The sequence below is a fragment of the Lonchura striata genome, chromosome 12 (genome assembly GCF_050655825.1).
Source record: "Lonchura striata isolate lonStrDom1 chromosome 12, ASM5065582v1, whole genome shotgun sequence".
In the NCBI taxonomy this organism is placed as follows: Eukaryota; Metazoa; Chordata; class Aves; order Passeriformes; family Estrildidae; genus Lonchura; species Lonchura striata.
Window position 1 is genome coordinate 21,075,668 of NC_140714.1, and position 19,896 is coordinate 21,095,563.

Here is a 19,896-nt window from a genome sequence, read left to right on the forward strand (position 1 = left end):
ATCAGCATTAAATGCAAATCTCAGTTTATTAAATAATAATAAAAAAATCTTCACATTGGCAGCAACCTGCTGAGAAAAATTTATATCCCCAAATCCCCCCAGCCCCAGGAATGGCCCCACAGGTGAGGTGAGCTCCTCGAGCCAAAGCCTGGCTGTTGCTTGCAGGAGGTTGGCTCCTGAGCCATACCAGCTCCCTACTTCATACCTTTTTTTTCCTGAACAGGACACTGCAACTTTTCCTAAAGAAATGAAATAAACAGCAAGCATTTGCCAAAGTACTCCCATCACTTGGAGCAGTTTGTTTTTCAGAACATTCAGTGCCAGATTGCTGAATGGGAAAGAGAAACAACAGGAGAGCAAAATCTCTCCTTTAATCATTTCTGAAGAGTTTATCACAGGAGCACTGAGATATTCACAGCCCACTGGTTTCTTGCTGAATTCAAGTGATTCAAGTGGAAAAAAGATCACATCTTTCTTTTAAAACCCAAATGAACAAAATGGTAAGTTTGAACAAACCTAGAAAATGAGCAGCTGCTTCTACAGTCATCACTGATTTCATCAGGAATTGAAGATGCTTTGTGAAAACTGGAAGAAATCTCTGACAACAAATGCTAGTGGAAGAATTGTCAAAGTATTTCAAAACATTACATTGCCAACAGAGAGAAAATTAAGATTGGAAAATTGTGATTGCAAACACTGAGGGGCTGTAGGAAGTGAAGTTCAAACAACAGCCCAATGCTACATTCTAAACAGCCAAACTGCAAAAAATTCTTCAACAGCAACATGAAGGAATCTTTAAAAGCTTTATTAAATAATACAGATTTAAATAATATAGTCCAGTGCTAGACTCTGAACAACCGCACCACAAGAAAATTCAAAATAAAGAAGTCTAAAAAAGCTTTAATACAGATTCAACTGATTATCTACATCCAAACTGACCTTTTTTAGTAGTACTAGCAGTTAAGGCAGAATTTTTCCAAAATTAGCCAGTAAGTTAAACAAGACTCAATACAATTTCATGTAACAATCCTTTTGTTTATAACACTGTGTGAAACCAAAACTCCATGACATGCACTGGGTTTGCATTCCATTCATCTATTTGCCTGCATAGTTCTGCACACAAAGTATTTTGTTATTTCACTTTTGTTATGGTCCTTGGCAAAGTTCAGAGAGCCAGAATATTATTCACAGTTAAAACTGGGATGCCTGATATATGTAAACAAAACCCTTATCTGATAGCTGCAAAACCCTGCTCACAAAGAAAAGTGACTGGGATGTGATTATATCCTCAAAAGAAAAGATTCCTACCAGAAGAAGGGTGCACTTAAAAGGCACATGCTTTCACAGTCCCAATTCAGAAAAGTGTTAACAGTACCAAGGAATACTGCAGTTGTACCCAAAGCAACTCACACTAAGTTCTGGTTTTCTTTTTTTTTATTCCTTTTCCAATCATTGTTGTAAAAAAACATTTTATTATTCACAGTTGTTCCAGCATTTCTCATGCTAAACCAGCATATTGTGCTGGTGAATCCCAGTGTAAGGCTAAACAAAGAACACTTATCAGTGCAATACAATCCTGAGTTTTTGGAACACAAAATAAAAAACAGTTCTTCAAAATAAACAATCCTTCAACATTTTTGGTTCATATTTCACCTGTTTTTCTAATTTCCCCTTTTTAAAAAAAGTACATTAGAAATAAATCTTATTTTTATAAAAAGTAAATAAAAAACTGTTATTGGTCTAACTTAGATATAACTTCTAGTTGCTTGAAGAATCCAAGAAAGCCAGACTAGCCTAAACATTGCTTTTTGTGCAGGCAGCAAAAAACAAAAGATAGAACAAGCTTTTGAGAATTGAAGCACTGACATAAAAAACAAAAATAAACTCAGAGCCCTAAATAGTAAAAAAAGTAAATAAATTCAGGTCCTAGTAATATTCCAGAGCAAACCTGAATTACATCCCAACTGCTGAAGTTGCTGAGCTTGCTAAGGCACTGAGCTGTACATTTGTTTTGATTTGCCACGAGGAGAAGCCGTGCTGCCCCTACTGAGAGGCGTAACCCGTGCTCCAGAGCCTGGCCGAGGGGCTGCTCTGCCTGCTGGAGGCCTGGGAGCTGAAGGAATGTGCAGGTGACCCGATGGAACCTGAAACAGGGGAAGGAGAAGACAACACTCAGGCTTGGGAATGAATGGTGGGAGAAGGAGCAAACAACTGCTCTTGAGCATCTGCCAGACACTGGCAATGAACCTGATGATCCATTCCAAGTGAAATCATCCCTTTAGCTCAGTGCCTCTTGGAAAGGTACCCTGCAAGTATCAGAATTTGTGGGTCTTCCCGTTCAGGACTTAAGTCTGAGGGGAGCACAGTACATTTCCCCTCAGCAAGTGACATTCACTTGAATTTGCCTTATTTTACCTGAAGCATCACCTGTGTGTACAACCATGCCTGCAGCTCACTGTAACTTCAACACATCTGTAAGAATGTGAATTATTTTTCATTGCCACTCTTGATTACAGACCTTCCTACATTCAATTCCAGAGCAATGGCCAGACTAATCAATTAATTCCCTTCTAACTGGGTGACAGCTGCTTACTGTTAGGTGTGTGCTGAAGACTTGTCCTTGGGTGGAATACTGGCTGATTGTGCTGTTCATTCGGTGAGAAAAATGCATGGTAGGCCACAAGACAATTGAAAAACAAACCAAAATAATTTTGCATGGCAATCATTCCTTTTTATCTTACAGCTAACGCACTGTAAGAAGCTATGGAGAAAAATTCTTGTGCAATCTTTCCTTCTCTTACCTATGATCATTACAGCTGTCCCTGCTAAGAGTGCAAAAAGCGTGAAGATCATCACCTGGTAAGACTCACCAAACCGCTGGAAGAGATTGGCTTCATCTGCAGAATTGATTAGGAGGAGGCAATATTGAGTTAAAAGGAGCATCTTCTCCAACCTGCTTTAAGAGTTAACCTCATAAACATCAGAGAAATTAAAGGTTCCTGCTGGCATACGGAGTGCAGATCTAAACTTACATCTCACGGGTGCAGTGGTTCTGTCAGTCAGATCACTGTCACTGGGATGGTGATGGACTGGTCTGTCATGGGACTGGAGACAGTCACACTGGTGGACAGGGAGCCCTGGCTGGTAACTCTGGGATCAGCCAGGCTCACAGTGTACACCACATCACTGGGCAGCCCATAGGACTTCTCCTTCTCCAGCACCTTCACGGCTGGGGACTCACATTTCACCTGCACAGGGAACATCCAACCTGGAACAGACTGCTGGCACGGCACAGCACAGCTCCCTCTTCCAGGCCAGCTGCCAGCAATGGGCGATTCCTCAGAAACACTGAGCAATTCACCCCTCCAGAGGAGTCAGGTGCACCCGTACAGTGACACCTGCAGCATTTCCCCCTGCCTATTGCCTCTCACCTGCCCCGTCCACAGGTCTGGGCTAACCCCACACAGCCAAAACCCACAGAGCCTCAATGGGCTGTGTGAGCTATGGGCAGTCAGTCACACACTTACTTGGGCAAGACTTCCCCACAGGGGTAAAGCAGGTTTTGGCTTCCTGACCCGTGAGCTGGCTCACACATGCCAGGCTGTATGCCCAGGTGAGCCTGCCACACCTGCACGAGCCCAAAACCCGAGGCCAGGCTGGATGGGCTCCTGAGCAACCCAGTGAGTGAGTGGCATCCCATGGCAATGCATTGGAACAGGATGAGCTTCAGGGTCCTGCCAACCCAAAGCATTCTGGGATCCTGTGAAAAGTGAAAAATGAGGAATAATCAGCATTCCAAGATGAGCATTTCCAAATCATCTCAGGAATAAACCTTGACACGGTGAAGATGGCAGGGAGTGCCTCGCATTAGAAAGCTGCATGTGACAGCTCAGAATGCTCTCAGCTGTGCTGAGACACTCCCTGGGAATGCCCTCACCTCCAGGCTATCCAGGATTTCCCTGGCACCAAAGATTCTCAGCACGGAGCTGCCGTCCTGGTTGCTGAGCAGCATCTCAAGCATCAGTAATGTGTGATGTTTTCCTCCCTGCAGCTGGAAAGCAGCAGAGTAACTCCTCACCTGGCTGTCAGGGTGGTTGTAGATGGAGAGCCCAGTGGGGCTCACTTTCACATCTTCCACAAGCACCAGTTCAATGGTGGCAGGCCCTGGGAGCACAGCCTCGTGCTGCAAGAACAATGGTAGCAGTTACAGAAAGAGGCACAACACTGCAGAGTCCTGTGTGTGCAGGGAGGATGTTTAAGGCAGGCAACCAAAGCTCAGAGCACAGGCTGAGGGATGAGATGCCCACAAGATCCAGAGGGCTCAGTCAGTCAGCACAGGGAAGGGCATCCTCAGGGCTGCTCTGTTCTGCACCCTTGGCACAGGCAGAGGACCAGGGCCCAGCACTGCAGGATCAGTGAATGATGTCTGACAAGCACAGACAGGGTATTAACTCTGAGCCACGGCCCAAGTTCATACAGAATGATAAGGAACATGCACAAGGTGTTCTAGCTCTAACTCATCTTTTCATGCTTCTTAGCAGGCCACCAAAAGAAATTCTTCCTTAAATGTAAGTACATGAATACTGGAACAAATGCAGCTTTAATCACTCACTCATAACAACATTAGCTCAGAAAAGGAAAAGATTTCTAGAGGAAGTCAGTACTCTGTACCCATTTCACCTCATTAGTAGAATTATCTCCTTGATGTAGAAAGGATGTGATCTTTCCCTAATGGCATAATAGGGTGTTCCACTTAAACATGGAACAACAGTCAAGGCATCTTAATATCCCATCTACTAGATTTCTATTTGTGTTTTTGGCTGCAAGAAAGGAGAATGGGCAGGTTTGAAAGCAGAGCAGAGCAGCCCATTGCTGATGTACTTGAAAAATGCACCCACGTCACCTCATTTAAAAAAAACAACTCATTCATGAGCCCACAAATTGCAGCAGGACTGGCATCTACAGAGTCCTCCTAAATTTAAACACAGAGAATAAAACTTAAGAATATGCCAGTGTTCTCTGAACTCAAGGCAAAGTTTACTGCAGTCTCTTTACTAATTATTTCAAAAAGTAAGAAAGAATATATAATACTGGCTTAACAAAGCAGAGCACAGTGAACTACAAAATGATTGTAGAACATCAAGTATCCATATTACAGCTCGATTTCTAAGAGAGAGAAAAAAAAAAAAACACAACCAAATATCTCAAATAACTTCAGCAGCAAAGTAACTGTGTCTCTGCAGTAATTCTCATTAAGCCATAGTCAAATGCTTCAGGGGAAATACATCTGCACCATGCTTTCCCAACATGAGAAGAGTGGAAACCTCACAGAAAAGTCAAGAACCAAGTGGCAAAAAAGATCACCTCTCAAAGAATTTACTAAGCAGATGCCACACCTGGGCCAAGCTGAGAGGAACCTGGCCCACAGAGTATTTCACATTACTGGTGCCCATCTGCTACCTGCTTTGAGTTAAACCCTGTAACCTCTCAGTGCATATTCAACTTTTTGCCTCAAGTATGTTTTCAAGGTACTGCATATAGTTCAAATCCACTTAAATCTTGCTAACAAGATTAAACAGAAATTCCAGTTAGGAAGCAGAATATTTTAAGAGTCAGTTATTGCACATGTCAGGTTATTCCACAGGCTGAAACCTGCCCTTATATTCAGCTTACAAAAGTGACATACACAGAAAACTGCCAGCTGTTTACACCTGCCCCCTTTGCTCATCATCATCACCTTTTACTGTTTTTCTTCCCTAGCCTGAGTATCAACACACTAAGTATTTCAGGGAATGGCTAATGACTTGTAAAATGAGAGCCTGGGCTTATGGCTGGCATCAGAAAGAAAAAAAAAAAAACAGAGCATCAGTCAGAGCCCAGAATAACACATGGTCCATATGAGGAATCAGTCAGCTTTTGCTTTGCTCATGCAGAACTTTCCCACCCAGCTCTGCAGGGGCAATAATTCATTTGCTTTCCCCAGTGACAGCTGCATGAAGCACATGGCTGCTTTAGTGAAGGACAAGCAGCAGAGATTCATTAAAAAACCCTAAACTGAAACAAAACCAACTGAAACACTTCTCTGTAATGCCCTTGCTCAGATGGTTAAAAAACTTCCAAGAATTTGGACAAATTTGATTTGGATAGCAGCACCTAGTGCAGAGGAAAGCAGGAAAACCATGAACCAGTATCAAACCGCTGCAGAATGAACCAGACTGCACCAGGGCGCTGCCTGATTTGTACAGTACTGTGTGTGGGGGAAATAAAGCCACCAGAACACTGAGCATTGACCACAGGGAAATGGCAAATCCCCCCAGGTACTGTTACCGCTGTTTGGGCTCTGGCTGCCTTCAGGTGGGGCTGCTGGAATCCAGTGGCAGTGGCAGAGATGGCAGCAGTTCCAAACTCACGGTCAGCTACCACAGTTTGTAAGCCTAGAATGCAGCAAAGATGAGAAATACATCCAGCTCCTCTAGGCTCATTCTCATCAGACAAGAACTTTCTCCCTCAAGACAGGTTCTAGACATTGGACTTAGTTCCTTTATTCTCCTCTCTTTAATAGCACACACTAAAACATGCACACTGATGTTAAACTGAAGTATGACTGCAGATTACAGTAATTTCTTTAATCAAGATCAGACACTGCCAAACAGATTTAATCCGGACCTTCAAACAAAGAAATGCTCATTTCAGCCCACTCATACCCTGCATTTTCTTCTGATCATTGCCCTCCTCCTTCAGAGTCAGCTCCATTGGCAGCTCCGCCTCAATACGAGCAATGGCCTTATTTGTGGATTCCCACACAATACTAAGGGAGCTGAAGTTATCAAATTTCCTGCCTTGCTGGTCATAGGCAGCCAACTCCAGCACTGGATTGTGGTAATTGGAAACAGGAACCTGAAAAAGAAGGAATATTTTGAACTGAACCAATACAACAGGATTTTTTAATCATTTAAAAAAACATATGCTGAATTCCATGAGGTTTGTTACAACATCAACGCATAAGGAATGTTCATTAAAAGGAGCCATCAGTGCAAGGCATTCAGCTGTTCTCCAACAGCCCTGAGATTATCTCAGCTGGTCAGAGCATAGTGCTGCTTACACCAGGTAGGTTCAAGTCCTGTATGGGCCATTTAGAGTTGGACTCCATGATCCCTTTGGGTCCCTTCCAACTCAGAGCATTCTGTGAATCTCTGAACTCTAAGGGGGTTTTACTGGAGCATGGCTTTGGGGCTTTTTAGACAGTGAATTACCATAAGAAAAAAACAAATCCCCAAACCAACAACAACAAAATTGAACCACAGCTCAAGGAAATTGTTTTTAAAATTCAAATAAATGATTACAAACACTGCTGTTTGTTAAAGCTCAAAATTCTGGTGTTGCAATTCTGGTGAAATACATTAGCAACAGCAGTGCACCAAGGTAAGCTGACACATAATGGAGCCAGAAAAGCAGGTGAGCTCTGAGGTGGCTAACAATACACAAAAGTCTCCATCTCCTCTTGTTATTATGTAGAAGCTCTTTAAAATGATTCATTTTAGGGAAGGAGGATGACTTTTACATTTGCCAGGGAATATTAACACAACCAAATGTGGCTTACTCAGCAGCCAACATGTGACAATACCTGTTAGCAAGAAAAACAGAATAGCAAAGTTCCTTATGCCTGATAATCGACACGTTTCTCTTGTCCATTTACTGCAGGACTCCCCCAGCCTGCTCTGTGCAGGGCCCCCAAGGGCACAGTGTGGCCACAGCACTGCACAGTTACTGCTCCTCTTGCAGCAGCTGCGATGTTTCACACATGGAGCTCCAAACACTGAGTTTTCTGCTCTAAGAACACCTTCTTCTCCTGACACTTCCCAGGCTTACCAGTTGCTTGCTCTGCTGGAGCAAAGGGCTGGAGAGAGCAAGCTGAGGGCTGCCATAAACAGGAATCAAAGCCAGCCGGGAAGGGAGAGCACAGATGAGCTTCACCACAGCAGGCTCAACCACTGGGAAAGGGTTGGTGACTGTGGGGCTGTTCCCAACTGTTAAGGCAATAACCTGAAAACAGCAAATGAGGAAAGAGTTTAGTTCAGGCACATTGTATTTCCACAGGTCTCAGTTACACTGTGATATCAGAATGAAAAGCAAAAATACAGTGCTTGGAGATTTACAGCACTATTAAGACACAGGAAGATGTAAAAGAGGGAGCACATCTCAAGAACAATTCTTTATCACTATGAAAGTACTGTTCCTGGGAACTCTTTCCTCGGTGTTCATGTTCATTACTATCAAATTTGATTCAAACAACAAATCTCATGTAACTGAGAAAGGAAACAGCAGGTGTTCTTGCAGAGTGAGAACAGAACAGCTCAAAGGCAACATTTATAGTCACTTCAGTGTGTTTAAAAACACCTTATATTTTATTTTACACTCCTTTTCTAGCCTTCAGCAAAGTGAAGTGGATCTAAAAGCAGAGAAGGCTGAGGCAGCTCTGGTCACCTGCCCCATGCCCCCACGCACTGGTGCTGGGCAGAGCCATGCAGGGGTGATGTGCTGGGGACAGCCAGCCTTGCACAGAGCTGCACACCAACAGCAAGGCCTGTTCCTTTGGAATCTGCACTGACAGAAACAGCTCCACTTTGCAAAGTGAGGAAATCAGTGGAACTTGGCAGCCCAACCAAAATGCTTAAGCCTTGCAGAATTGCAGAAGAACACTATATTGAAGCTAAAAGCTCCATGGGCTGAGGGGGGTGAGTAAAGCAGGAGAAATCACTTCTGTATGTTGGAGAGAACAAAACCAAGTGGAAAATGAGCACAGCCACGCTCACCAAGGCTGCACAGAGAGTAGAGCAGTCAATTCCTGGGGCTGCCATTTGTTAGAATAAACAGAATTACACTGGAAGGTAACACAGTTAAGAGGAGCAGGTAAGGCAGGGGAGTCAGCCTGCTCAGTAACCTTCTGCTCTGATCCTGTTCATGCAAACTGAACCTGCACTCATTAGGATGTTCAATGCATCCCACAACACAAGGCTTCCACAACTTGGGTTTATACTGCAATAAACCCATCATAAACCACTTTTTAATGTAATGCTGTGAAATGCTCACTCTAAAATCTGCATCAAAATGCATAAACAATGTACTTACCCAAGTTCTTTACTGGCTCATTATAAAAGCATCTAGCTACATAACAGGCATATGGCACTATAAATGTGTCTGGAGCCAGTTCTCAGCACCTGATGGAGGGCAACAGCAAGCCCTTCTGGCACTCACCTGCTCTCCCAGGCTCCTGCACAGCACCCTAACCCAGTGCTGGTTGCTGTTTCGAGGTGTGGCACGTTCAAGTAAAGAGGAGGCAATGCTTTCTGCATCCTCAGCAGCAACCTTCCTGAAGAACTTGGAAGGTTCTTGGACCCATGGCCTGGGTCCTCCTTCAAACAACACATCCTTGGAGGAACCCAAAGTCACTAAAGCAACTGATGGTGGATCGGTAGCCTGTAAGCAATTAATTAATTGAAAATTAATCATCTATTTACACTGTTTGGTTGTGCTCTGCAAAATAAACCTCCTTCTGAATGGAACAGCTATACTTGGATAAGGCTGTGATTTCTCCCATGCAGTGGTTTGTCAGCACACTTAGCGAAAAACAGAGCTGCACTAAAATCCACAAGGATTCTGTCCAGCTGGATTAGATTCAAAGGAAGCAACAGATCCAAAGACAAGTTTTAGCTGCCTTTTAATCACATCTCTCTCATGAAGAATTACAGCAAAACGGAGACCCTTAATATATTCTTCTGAGCACAGAGAGATAGTATTCTGCTATACTTTCAAAGAACTATTTAAAATGGATGAAATTACGTCAAATTGTACTTTCACTTGCCAGTGCTCTCTCCAGAACAATTCAGTGTATGTAGTTATTCTCCTACACAAGTTTTACTTCACACTTGTCTAACAAATTCTGCACTGATGTGCATCTCTGGGACAGCCTGTGCTGTTCACCACCACAGCAGTTAACCTGACATTTAGTGCACAAAAACCTTTCCAGTTTGTGTTTCACAATATCACATTACATTCATTATAAACACAAATCCGCAGTATTTGCACTAACATTTTTTCCATATTGAGGGAAAGCTATGGTGAAATACTCAGACTTCAGCCTGCAGTCAGTGCTAGGCTTCTGCAGATGAGACAACAAAGCAGCCTCTTCTGTATTTCCATCTGTTGACCCTGCACTCAGCTTCTTTCTTATCTTCTTCACTGAACCAGCCAGTGGTGGAATGTAAACCCACCCACCTCAGTTTTTCAAACCTATTCCTTGCATAACCTGCTCCCTGTCATGTAAAGGTGCTTCAGTGCTGGATCCTGGATCTCTCCAGGAGCAGAGGAAGCAGACTCACTCTCAGCGGGAGATAAGCGGCGATGGCGATGCTGGCATTGACGCGCACGTGCCCGTGGGTGTACACAACCACCAGCCTGGTGTACCCTGAAATTCAGCCTTCAGTCTCACCCCACTGCAAAAATCAGCAGCTGGCTTAAGTCTTCCTGTCAGATAAATTAAAAATATACAAGAGCTTATTTGGAAAGAAATGCCCAGGCATGGTCATCAAATTCCACACAGCTGTTTGAAGGCAGCCTACCTGAAAGATGGAGAGAACTTTTTACAAGGACATGTAGGGACAGGACAAGGGAGAATGGCCTCAAACTGAAAGAGAAAAGGTTTAGACAGGATACTGGGAAAGAATTCTTGGCTGAGAGAGTGGTAGGGCTCTGGCACAGGGTGCCCAGAGAAGCTGTGGCTACCCCTGGATCCCTGAAAGTGCCCAAGGCCAGGCTGGACAAGGCTTGGAGCAGCCTGGGACAGGTGAAATGTGTCCTTGCCCATTGCAGAGGGTGGGACTGGAAGAACTTTTAAGTCTCTCCAACTCAAACCATTCTGCATAAGAAAGCAAATATATCCTCAAAATAAAACTATTCGGACCCCCTCCCCTCTGAGGTTGGCAGTTCTGTGGGGATACTGTACAGAACTATGAATCAGTGATTTAAGGGAGAAGTGTGACTTGGGAGAGGTGTGACCTGTCACCAATTTAACTTCCAAACCAGGGAGGGAGTTAAAGCACCTTCAAGTGGGCTGAACACGCCAGGGTTCTCCAGCTCCACCCCCAGCTCCAGCTGTGAGCAGTCGCTCAGGGGGACCAGCTCGCCCCTGTCCACGCTGGTCCGGCCACTGATCCTCAGGGGCAGCTCCAGCACCTGCCCCACGTGTGCCTCCACCTGGCAGGAAGTGAACTCCATGGCGCTGGGCTCGCTCACGGACACCTGCCAGGGACGGAACAGGGACAGGCTGGGTCACTGCTCTGCTCCACGCCAGCCCAAGCCCACAGCAGCTTGGTGAGCTTCCCTTTTACTGCTGCTCCTGTCATTCTCTCCTCTGCTTTGCAGACTTTGAAGTGTGGACTGCTGTGTGCTATCTCCAGGGGCTATCATCACCAGCTGGGAGAGGTTTAGCATCCATTAAAGAACCTACCTCAGACCAGAGATTTCACAGCAATCACAGCTTTTATTTGCAGGATCTTAACTACTTAATCTTCTGCAACTGGCTTCAGGATACCAAACTATATGGGACAGAATTAAAGATGTAATCTGTGTGGATTAACTACTCCTAAAACTACTACTACTAAAAACTGACTCACTGAGGTCAGTAAACAGAACTCTGAAGAGCTGTTCACACAGAAGGCAGCTCCTAACACAGGAAAAAAAAGCATTCAAAAATAACCTATTCAGATTGTGCAATACACTGCTCTGAAAGCTCACATGGTCTGAAGGTTTCTTTCTGTCTTCAGACTTTGACTCATGTTTGAGGATAAGAAGTTTGAGCTGAAAAAATCTTCCTCCCTGTGTCTCCAGCTGGTAACTGTTGCACTGCTAAAAAGCAGCATCTAAGGCTGTTCAGAGAATTATTTCAGAGTGAGTGTGTAAGCTAAATTCTGAACAGATTTTAATTCATGTCACACCCCTCCCTTTGGGCCACCATATGTACTGTTCCTGCATTCTCCTCGCTCCAAGCCACATACACTGACCACCATGACCTAAGAACAGGGGATGGTCTGAAGAGACACCACAAAATCCCTCTTGGGAGCTATGTTTTTTATTGCCATTTTCTCCTAATTTTCCTAAAGTACTGTTTTTTCTTGGCCAGCTCGGGTATTTGCAGCCCGTCTGCAGCACAGTGCTCAGCTCAGGTTCTTCTCCAGACAGAAATTTCCTTGTACATCCTGGTAACAACTGTCACCCTTTTGTATCAAGGGAGAGCACCCACCTATCACCCTACAGAATGAATTTCTAGTTTGGCTTGTCTGCCTGGATGGCCAGGCCAGGAGTTAATTACCATTTCATTCTTGCACTTAAAACTTCCAACAGGGAAAAAGGCTTGCCAAGGAAATCAGGAAGGGGCAAAAATGGGAGTCAGGTTAATGCACTGGACAGTGCTGGATTCCCTAAAGCACAAACTGAAAGGAATCACTTAACCTGCCACAGGGCAGGAAGTGGAAGGGGATTGCCTATGGCATTCTCAGTGCCTTTGCTGTTTCCAAAAGCCACATTCAAGAACAAGCACTGAACAATGAATCTCTTGCCTTCATTTTGCCATAAAGCAGCGGATTCTGCACGTTGAACGCCCGAATAATGCTGAGCCCAGCATCACTCCCCGTGCTCATCACTCCTGTGACTGTCACTGTGGCTACTGCCTGGTTAGAAGAGGACCAGCTGAAGTTGCCACTTCCACCCTGAGCCTGAAATACAGAGGGAAAATCTTTCAAACATTTAATCAAGTACATGGTTTTCACATTCCACAGCTTTGGATATCTTGCGTGAAAACCAGGAGTGCACTGAGAATAGGACATACAAAAAAAATAACACCTCAGAACTTAAAAAGCAATAGAGAGATGAGAAGATTTCTACCTTTCATTTTAATTTTGGCTTCTTTCACACACCAAAACAAATGTCAAAAGTTCCATCAGAGTAAAACACAGGTGAACACTGGAGCTATTTTAAAATGTATATTGTTTTAATTTCTTTTACTTCCTCAGCATTTCCTTTAACCAATTTCATAATTAAAAATGAACAAGGTGATAAATCTTCTCTAGAGGGACAGTGTGGAAAACAAACAAGTCTAAATTATACAGGAGCTTAGCTAGTAATTTTTACCAGGGAAAGAGAAAAAAAAATAAAATTAAGAGGAGGGTCATTTCCCATCTTCCCATCTTCCTTTCTCAGAGCACATGCACAATCTGATTACAGAAGGACACAGACAAATAAACAGGCAGAGGTGTGTTACAGGAGATGCGTGGGATGTGGTGAGAAAGGCTGAAAGAATCCAAGGGCTCAGCATATTTGTAAAGGTGTTTCAGTTGAAACAGGGGGATAAGCATAGTCTTAATGACTATGAAGTCTCAGGTCCCTGCCATAAACCCCAGACACGTCACTACGCTTTCTGTCTCTGACAGTCAGTATGCACTGAGGAGAGAGAGGAAGGGTAAAGCAGCTTCCCATGCAGCTTCACCATTAGCCAGAGCCTGGCAGGAGCTCCACACTGCTACCTGGGAGCAGTGCCCTCCCCAGGAACCTCCACGTGCCCACCTCGCACAGCTGCTCTGCACCTCTCATGCCTGCGCCGAAGGAAGGCAACAGAAACCATCTCATTGGCACAAAGATGAACAAAGCAACCCCCAACAAACCAGACAGCTGCCAAAGGAAAACCTGCCAGGCATTCTGGTACCATCTGGAGCAAGTTACTTCAGCTATCAACAGAATTTGGCTAGATCCAAAAATCCCTTTCAATTTATTTTCAGAAAAACTTTATTCACCCATTTGAAATAGCCTGACTGAAGCTATGCAGTGGGAGGCAAACTCTGATGGAGAGGCAGGAACAGTTGAGCTGTGTGTATGCTGTCGACCACGTGTCTTGTGGAATCTATAGACCAGAAGAAAGGTCTCAGTTTCAGCAAAATTTAAATCTTGGGAGAAAAAAGTTTCTATGTTTTTATAGAAGAACATCAGAGTAAAGTAAGACAATTATTGCAGTACCATGAAGGAATGTTCTCTAGTGAAATACTTCATTATATTTGCAAGATAAGGTGACAATAGAACTGTGAAAGACGTAGGAAACAAAACCACATTTCCTTTCCTTTACTGGGAAAATTCCAGCAGAATTATGAAGTACTGCAAATGCAGACTTAGTACTAAGAATTTTTGCCACACTCTGCTGGTGTGGTCAGGAATAGCATGAAGTAAACCAAACCAATCCCACAGAACAGACAGGTCGAGTTATGCAGGGCTTAACTCAGTGTAGCTGCCCTTAGACTCACACTGGAGAATGCAATTTAATCCTGTGAGATTGATTCTCTCCATGGAGTCACTGAATCAGTAAGGCTCTAAAAGACCTCTGAGATTATCAAGTCCACCACTGAACCATGTCTTCAGGTCCCACACCCCATAATTTTTGAGCCCTTCCAGGGGTCGTGACTCCACCACTGCCCTAGGCAGCGTGTGCCATGGCTTGACAACTCTTCCTGTGAAAAAAATTTGTCTAATATCAAAGCTAAACATGAGGATGTTTCCTCTCATCCTATCCCTTGTTACCTGGGAGGAGAGCCTGGCACCAAGTGTCCTGCTGCCTATTTGCTTATAGTTTACTTAATACAGATCCAACACTGAGCACCACTTTATGCTAAAAGGGACAGGTAGGAGTTGTGCATCCAACACCTGAGTGCAGGGTCTGGGTATCACTGGCCTGGGATAAGAGTCTGGGCTGAGAAAGCACAACTTTCTTTTCCCTACTTAGACTGGAGATACTGGATACTGGCATACAAACCATTTGCTTCATGAAGCAAAAGGAATAACTGACAGCTTGGGAGCAAAGACACACCTAGTAAATATGGAAATCATCCCTTCTGTAAATAAGCTGTGGCCTTTGCCTCCCTGGAACTTTGTATTAGGAGCACAAGGTGTGTGGCCAGTGAGGAATACTGATGTCCAAGGCTGGCAGAGTGCTGCAAATTAATCTTGTCATGCCCTTCTTTGTAGTCACTTCACACTCCCATTCATATTTCCCATCCTTGCCAGCAAAGGGCAGCCTCTAATGATTGCTGTGGATCTTTGCATGTAGGATGCTCCTGGAATTCCAAACCATTCCAGGCACAGGTGCGTGGTGCATGCATGAGGGAGAGAGGAAGGGAAGACAAGAGGTACAAGTCAGTGGGGTTTTTATGTTTGTTGGTTTCTTGGTGCTTTTTTAAAACTGCATATCAACTCCTGTAACTAACGTCCCATGAAGTTCCTGCAAGTTACATTTTGGATGCCACTGTGCCTGAAGTATCCACAGTCAGCCCTAGCTCAGTGGTGTCAGGCCTCAGTGTGCCTGCCTGAGTTACACACCCTGCAGCTGGGTACTTCTTTGGCATACCTGGATGGTGTACTGGTAGACTCCTGCTTTTGCCTGCCAAGGAAACATCAGAATGCTGGGTACAAGCAATATTGGAACATGGATCTCCACATCCTGCTGGTTTCTCACTGGAACTGGTAAGGTGTGAACACCTCCATCCTGCAAAGTGCAAAACCACGGTGTTATAAATGGCATCACAGAGCTTCCCAGAGTTAATGTTTAGTCCTTAGGTACAGACATGTTCTTGCAAACACATCAGAGGAAGGAAAACTATTTAGGACCACTTATGAGCAGAGCTCCCAGTGAGCAAATAGCTCCTGAAGATCCAGGTGCCCACATTAATGTAAAAGGCAAGAAAAAAGATACTCTTTCATTGCTCCTATTTTGAGACCTCACTTGGAGAGCCAATCTGGAGGCTCAACACCTATATTTACTCTTTGCTCATCCCACTGTGTACAAAATTCAGCCTGAAAGAGCCCTTGCTCAGTCCTCCCTCCCAAACATTGGCCTTCAGAGCTCTGCTGTCACTGCAGTGCTACAACCCTCTGGCACAACACACTGTTACTGCATTTCTGAGGGAAAAACAACTCTCAAGGGATGCTCTTCCACTGAAGAGAACATCTCTGACACACAAAATGACTGAGGTGTATCACATTGAAGGAGCTGCTAAATCCTGCCCAAGGAATCACTAAATTGATTTTACAGCAAATGGGTTGAAGTGTTGAATTTTCAAGCAAAAGCAATTCACTTCCACACCACGTGCCCTAGTTAGCCATACATTCAGCAGCCTGCCCAACCAGCAGAAAGTAAATGAATAGTAATTTGGAGAAATGTGCAGGCTGATACATTTGGCAAATTGTCATTCCAGAGTTTAAGGGCACTTCCCAACTGACAGCAAACTTCCCCAATGTAACTGACTGCAGAACAAGGTCAGGGTATGAGTGATGATCCTACCACAATAAAGTGTAAAATTCCCTCAGCCTGTGAGAGGCCCCTTGCCCAGCACAAGGATCTGCCACAAGAAAAGAAATCAGTGCTGTGCACCACTGCCCTAACAGGAGTTTGCCACAGGCTCGGGAGCAAAATCCCACAGTCTTTAATGTAAGAAAATCCTCTTTTGACTCAATTGGCAGTTTTCATGAAGAAAGGATTTTAGAATTTGGTTCTTAATCTGTTCAAAGACAGCTCAGACCCATGTCATTCTTAGGTTTCCTTTTGCCAGGAAGTCACTACTGCACAGCTCAATTATTTTTAGGCCTACCAGTGAAGCAGAGGAGTTTTCACACAGACACACCCGGTCAACAACTGATGTGAGTGCAGCATCAATCGTGGTCTGACCTGCCTTTACAGCCCTCACACAATGACAGGACCCATTCAGAGAGGACTGCAGCACCTCAAAGTGTTCTCCGGACAGCTCTGTAGTAATTCGGATCTTCTAAAACCAGAATATGAAATAGAAATTGCCACAGGTGACTGACATCAGTGGGGGACAGAAAGCCCTAAACATACAACAAGAAGTCAGTAAGCAAATGTTTAATCACACAGTTCAAAGACATGCTGCTGAAACTGATTAGAACTCTCCCTGTGGAAGTTTCAGTCTTTCAGTAAGATTTTACCTTTAGAGACATTAACTCCGCAGAAAGTTACTTTTTAAATTTCATGCTAAATGTAATTTAACATGAAAGTACCTATATTTATACCACTAAGTAATTCATATTTTACAGTATTTTTCTAATTTTTTCCTTCTTCAACATAAAAGAACAAATTAATATACTGTCCCAAAGGCACAGTACTAAGCTCTAGCTCAAACTCAGATCTGTATCCCAAAAAGCAATTATGAGGAAATAAAATTATATTCCCCTAGATCAAATACTCTCAAAAGCAGTAATTCAATAAATTTATTCTTGTTGCAACTGAATTATTTTAATTTCGTTCCCTCTGCAGTTTAAGAACTATGTGTATTTGGTACCTGGTATATAGAATAAAGGAAGAAGCTCTTCCCTGTGAGGGTGGGCAGGCCCTGGCACAGGTGCCCAGAGCAGCTGTGGCTGCCCCTGGATCCCTGGCAGTGCCCACGGCCAGGCTGGACACTGGGGCTGGGAGCAGCCTGGGACAGTGGAAGGTGTCCCTGCCCATGGCAGGGGTGGCACTGGGTGATTTAAGGTTGCTCCAAGCCCCATCCAACCTAAAAGACATTGCCCAACTTCCATTTTTTTTCTACAGCACTTCAGACTCCAATAACTTCACATGAATCACCTAGAGTGCTTTATTTTTATAAAGTAACAACAACAAAACAAAGGAAAAAATGAAGAGGCAAGAAACAACAAGCTTTGCACTGTCCTGTCTCAATGTAAATAAGAAATCACTCAAATAATTCCAAAGCAAGTCAGGATTTAGGAGACAGTCACAGAAAAAAAGTATCTAAACATTTCAACTTACATCAGATAAATACACCTTATTGCTTGATTTATCATACACGTCAACTGTAATTTCATAAAGTCTGTCTGTTTCCAGGACCCATCTGTCACCTGGATGAACTGTAAATCCTGCAAAACAGGAAATATTGAACAGCACAAACCAGCAGCCTCTTAATCCAATGGAGAAAAGCATTTTGCTTCTGCTGCCCACACTCTGCAGATGAACACTCATTATTTTAAACTGCTGACTACAGAGATAAAAGAAAGTATGTAAAACCTATTTCACATTGAGCTACTTTTATGAATAAAATTCCTTTTCTGTGAAAGCTAACGCTGAATGGAAGCGTGGAGATACAGCATGAAAATCACAGAGACAAGGCCAGAACTTGCATGATTCAGCCAGAAGACTGCAGCACTACCAACCCAAATATGCAGGAGCTACCACACAGACAGTGCTGCTGGGCAGCCGGGACACCCCCTGCATGCGGATACCTGCGGCTCAGCAAAGGAACACATGGCTCAGCACGAGCCAAGATCAGCATTCTCCTGGGACTCCTCAAGCCTCTTTGGCTATTCTAAAGCTAAGTGTGCACTGCAAATAAACGTTCTCCCCACTTCACTGCAGGACATCGAGCACTTTGGAGAGATCTCACTAGAGAATATAATGACTGTAATGTAAACATTAAATAAAGCCCCATACATTTCTACAGTGACTGAGGGGAACAGACGTGATTTAAGTGATCTTTTGCCAACTCTCCTGGGTTGTAAGATAAGCTTGTATTCTATTTGCCATCTGTGGAAAGGTTGGGCAGGTTTTGTTATCTCTCCCAAAGACAATGGTTTGCCCCGTAGAGGCAATGGTTTGTTTATACACTATTGACTGACTCACTGCTGGGCTGGTAAATGTAACACCATCCCATTGTGAGGGGTCCCACCCAGAGAGGGAAGCCAAGCACTCTATTATTGTTTAAAGGAGTAGCTTTTTGGGGAGAGAAGCAGCTCTCTCTCTCTCTTCGCGGGATCTCGCAGCGGAGCCGCCGGAGCACAGGGAGGCGGCGGCGGCGGAGCTCGGAGGCAACCCCGGCGCAGAGGAAGACCGGCCCCACTGCCACCAGATCTTCAGAGGAAAACTATACCCTTCAAAAGATCACCACTGCAGCTGCAATACATCAGCCACTGCAAGAGGAGCAGTTATCATTGCCACCGGACTACTACCAGCACCCCGACTCCTCAGGTTGTGGACATTATCACTAGTTTTTGTTTGTACCAATTGCATTTGCCTTTTTAAATTGTTATCTAGTTTTCTCCTAGTAAAGAATTGTTACTCCCATTCCCATATCTTTGCCTGAGAGCCTTTTAATTTAAAGATCCTGGTAATTCAGAGGGAGGGGGGGGGCGGGTTTGCCTTCTCCATTGCACAGGAGGCTTTGCCCTCTTTCACAGACTCCTGTCTTGTCGAACCAAGACACCAACTCAATTTGTTAAAGCATTCCAAGGCATCAGACAGCTGTGCTGAGACTGAATTCACAGCAGTGCTGCTTTCCACAGCTCCTGATTTCCAGACTCTCAATACAAATGAGGATAACTTGATCCTTCTGCGTTGCCAAGGGTGGAAAGCTTGTCTCCTGCCACAGAGTGGTGGCTGGAGAAGCATTCCCAAGGAAGGATACTCTTGTGCACCAGGATGAGCTTGGTTTGGCCCTGCTGCAACGCAGTCACGGTGGATGTTGCCTGGTCCACCTTGGCAACTGGCTGGGAGGGATCTCCCTTGGGATGGAGGATGTTGTTCTGGAGCTGCAGCTCGTATTGCTCTGATGGCATTGCTCTTTCTGGACGTGAAACAAAACATAGGAAACAATAAAAGCAGGTGTGGCAGTGGCTATCTGCTGCTAATTATTGCTGATTCTTTTTTACTGATGCCTAGTGCACAGATTAAATCAATATTTCTAGTGGCTTGTAAAAATAGCACTTCTGCCCTCACATCACACACACAAAACCAGTTTCTTGGAAAATTTAATGTCTGTGAAACTGCAGTTCTCAACTAATGTCAGCTCAGTA

The 19,896-nt window shown here is 44.2% G+C and overlaps 1 protein-coding gene across 3 annotated transcripts; it reads right to left on the reverse strand.

Moving 5' to 3' along the window:
* Positions 1-220: 220 nt before the first annotated feature.
* LOC146766313 (nuclear pore membrane glycoprotein 210-like) lies at positions 221-19,882 on the reverse strand. Of its 3 annotated transcripts, none has more exons than XM_085590804.1 (11): positions 19,509-19,882; positions 18,262-18,330; positions 17,861-17,967; positions 16,716-16,856; positions 15,443-15,580; positions 10,380-12,770; positions 9,256-9,477; positions 7,870-8,043; positions 6,328-6,897; positions 3,033-4,183; positions 221-2,897 (listed from the first exon to the last, which is right to left on the reverse strand). In XM_085590804.1, the coding sequence occupies exons 1-6, from the start codon at positions 19,657-19,659 to the stop codon at positions 12,582-12,584; spliced, it is 795 nt and encodes a 264-aa protein (XP_085446930.1). In that variant the 5' UTR covers positions 19,660-19,882; the 3' UTR covers positions 221-2,897; positions 3,033-4,183; positions 6,328-6,897; positions 7,870-8,043; positions 9,256-9,477; positions 10,380-12,581. The 3 variants fall into 3 exon arrangements, with proteins under 3 accessions (XP_085446930.1, XP_085446931.1, XP_085446928.1); XM_085590805.1 differs by having other exon boundaries at positions 221-2,144; positions 2,594-4,183; XM_085590802.1 differs by having other exon boundaries at positions 221-4,183.
* Between the last annotated feature and the right edge of the window lie 14 nt (positions 19,883-19,896).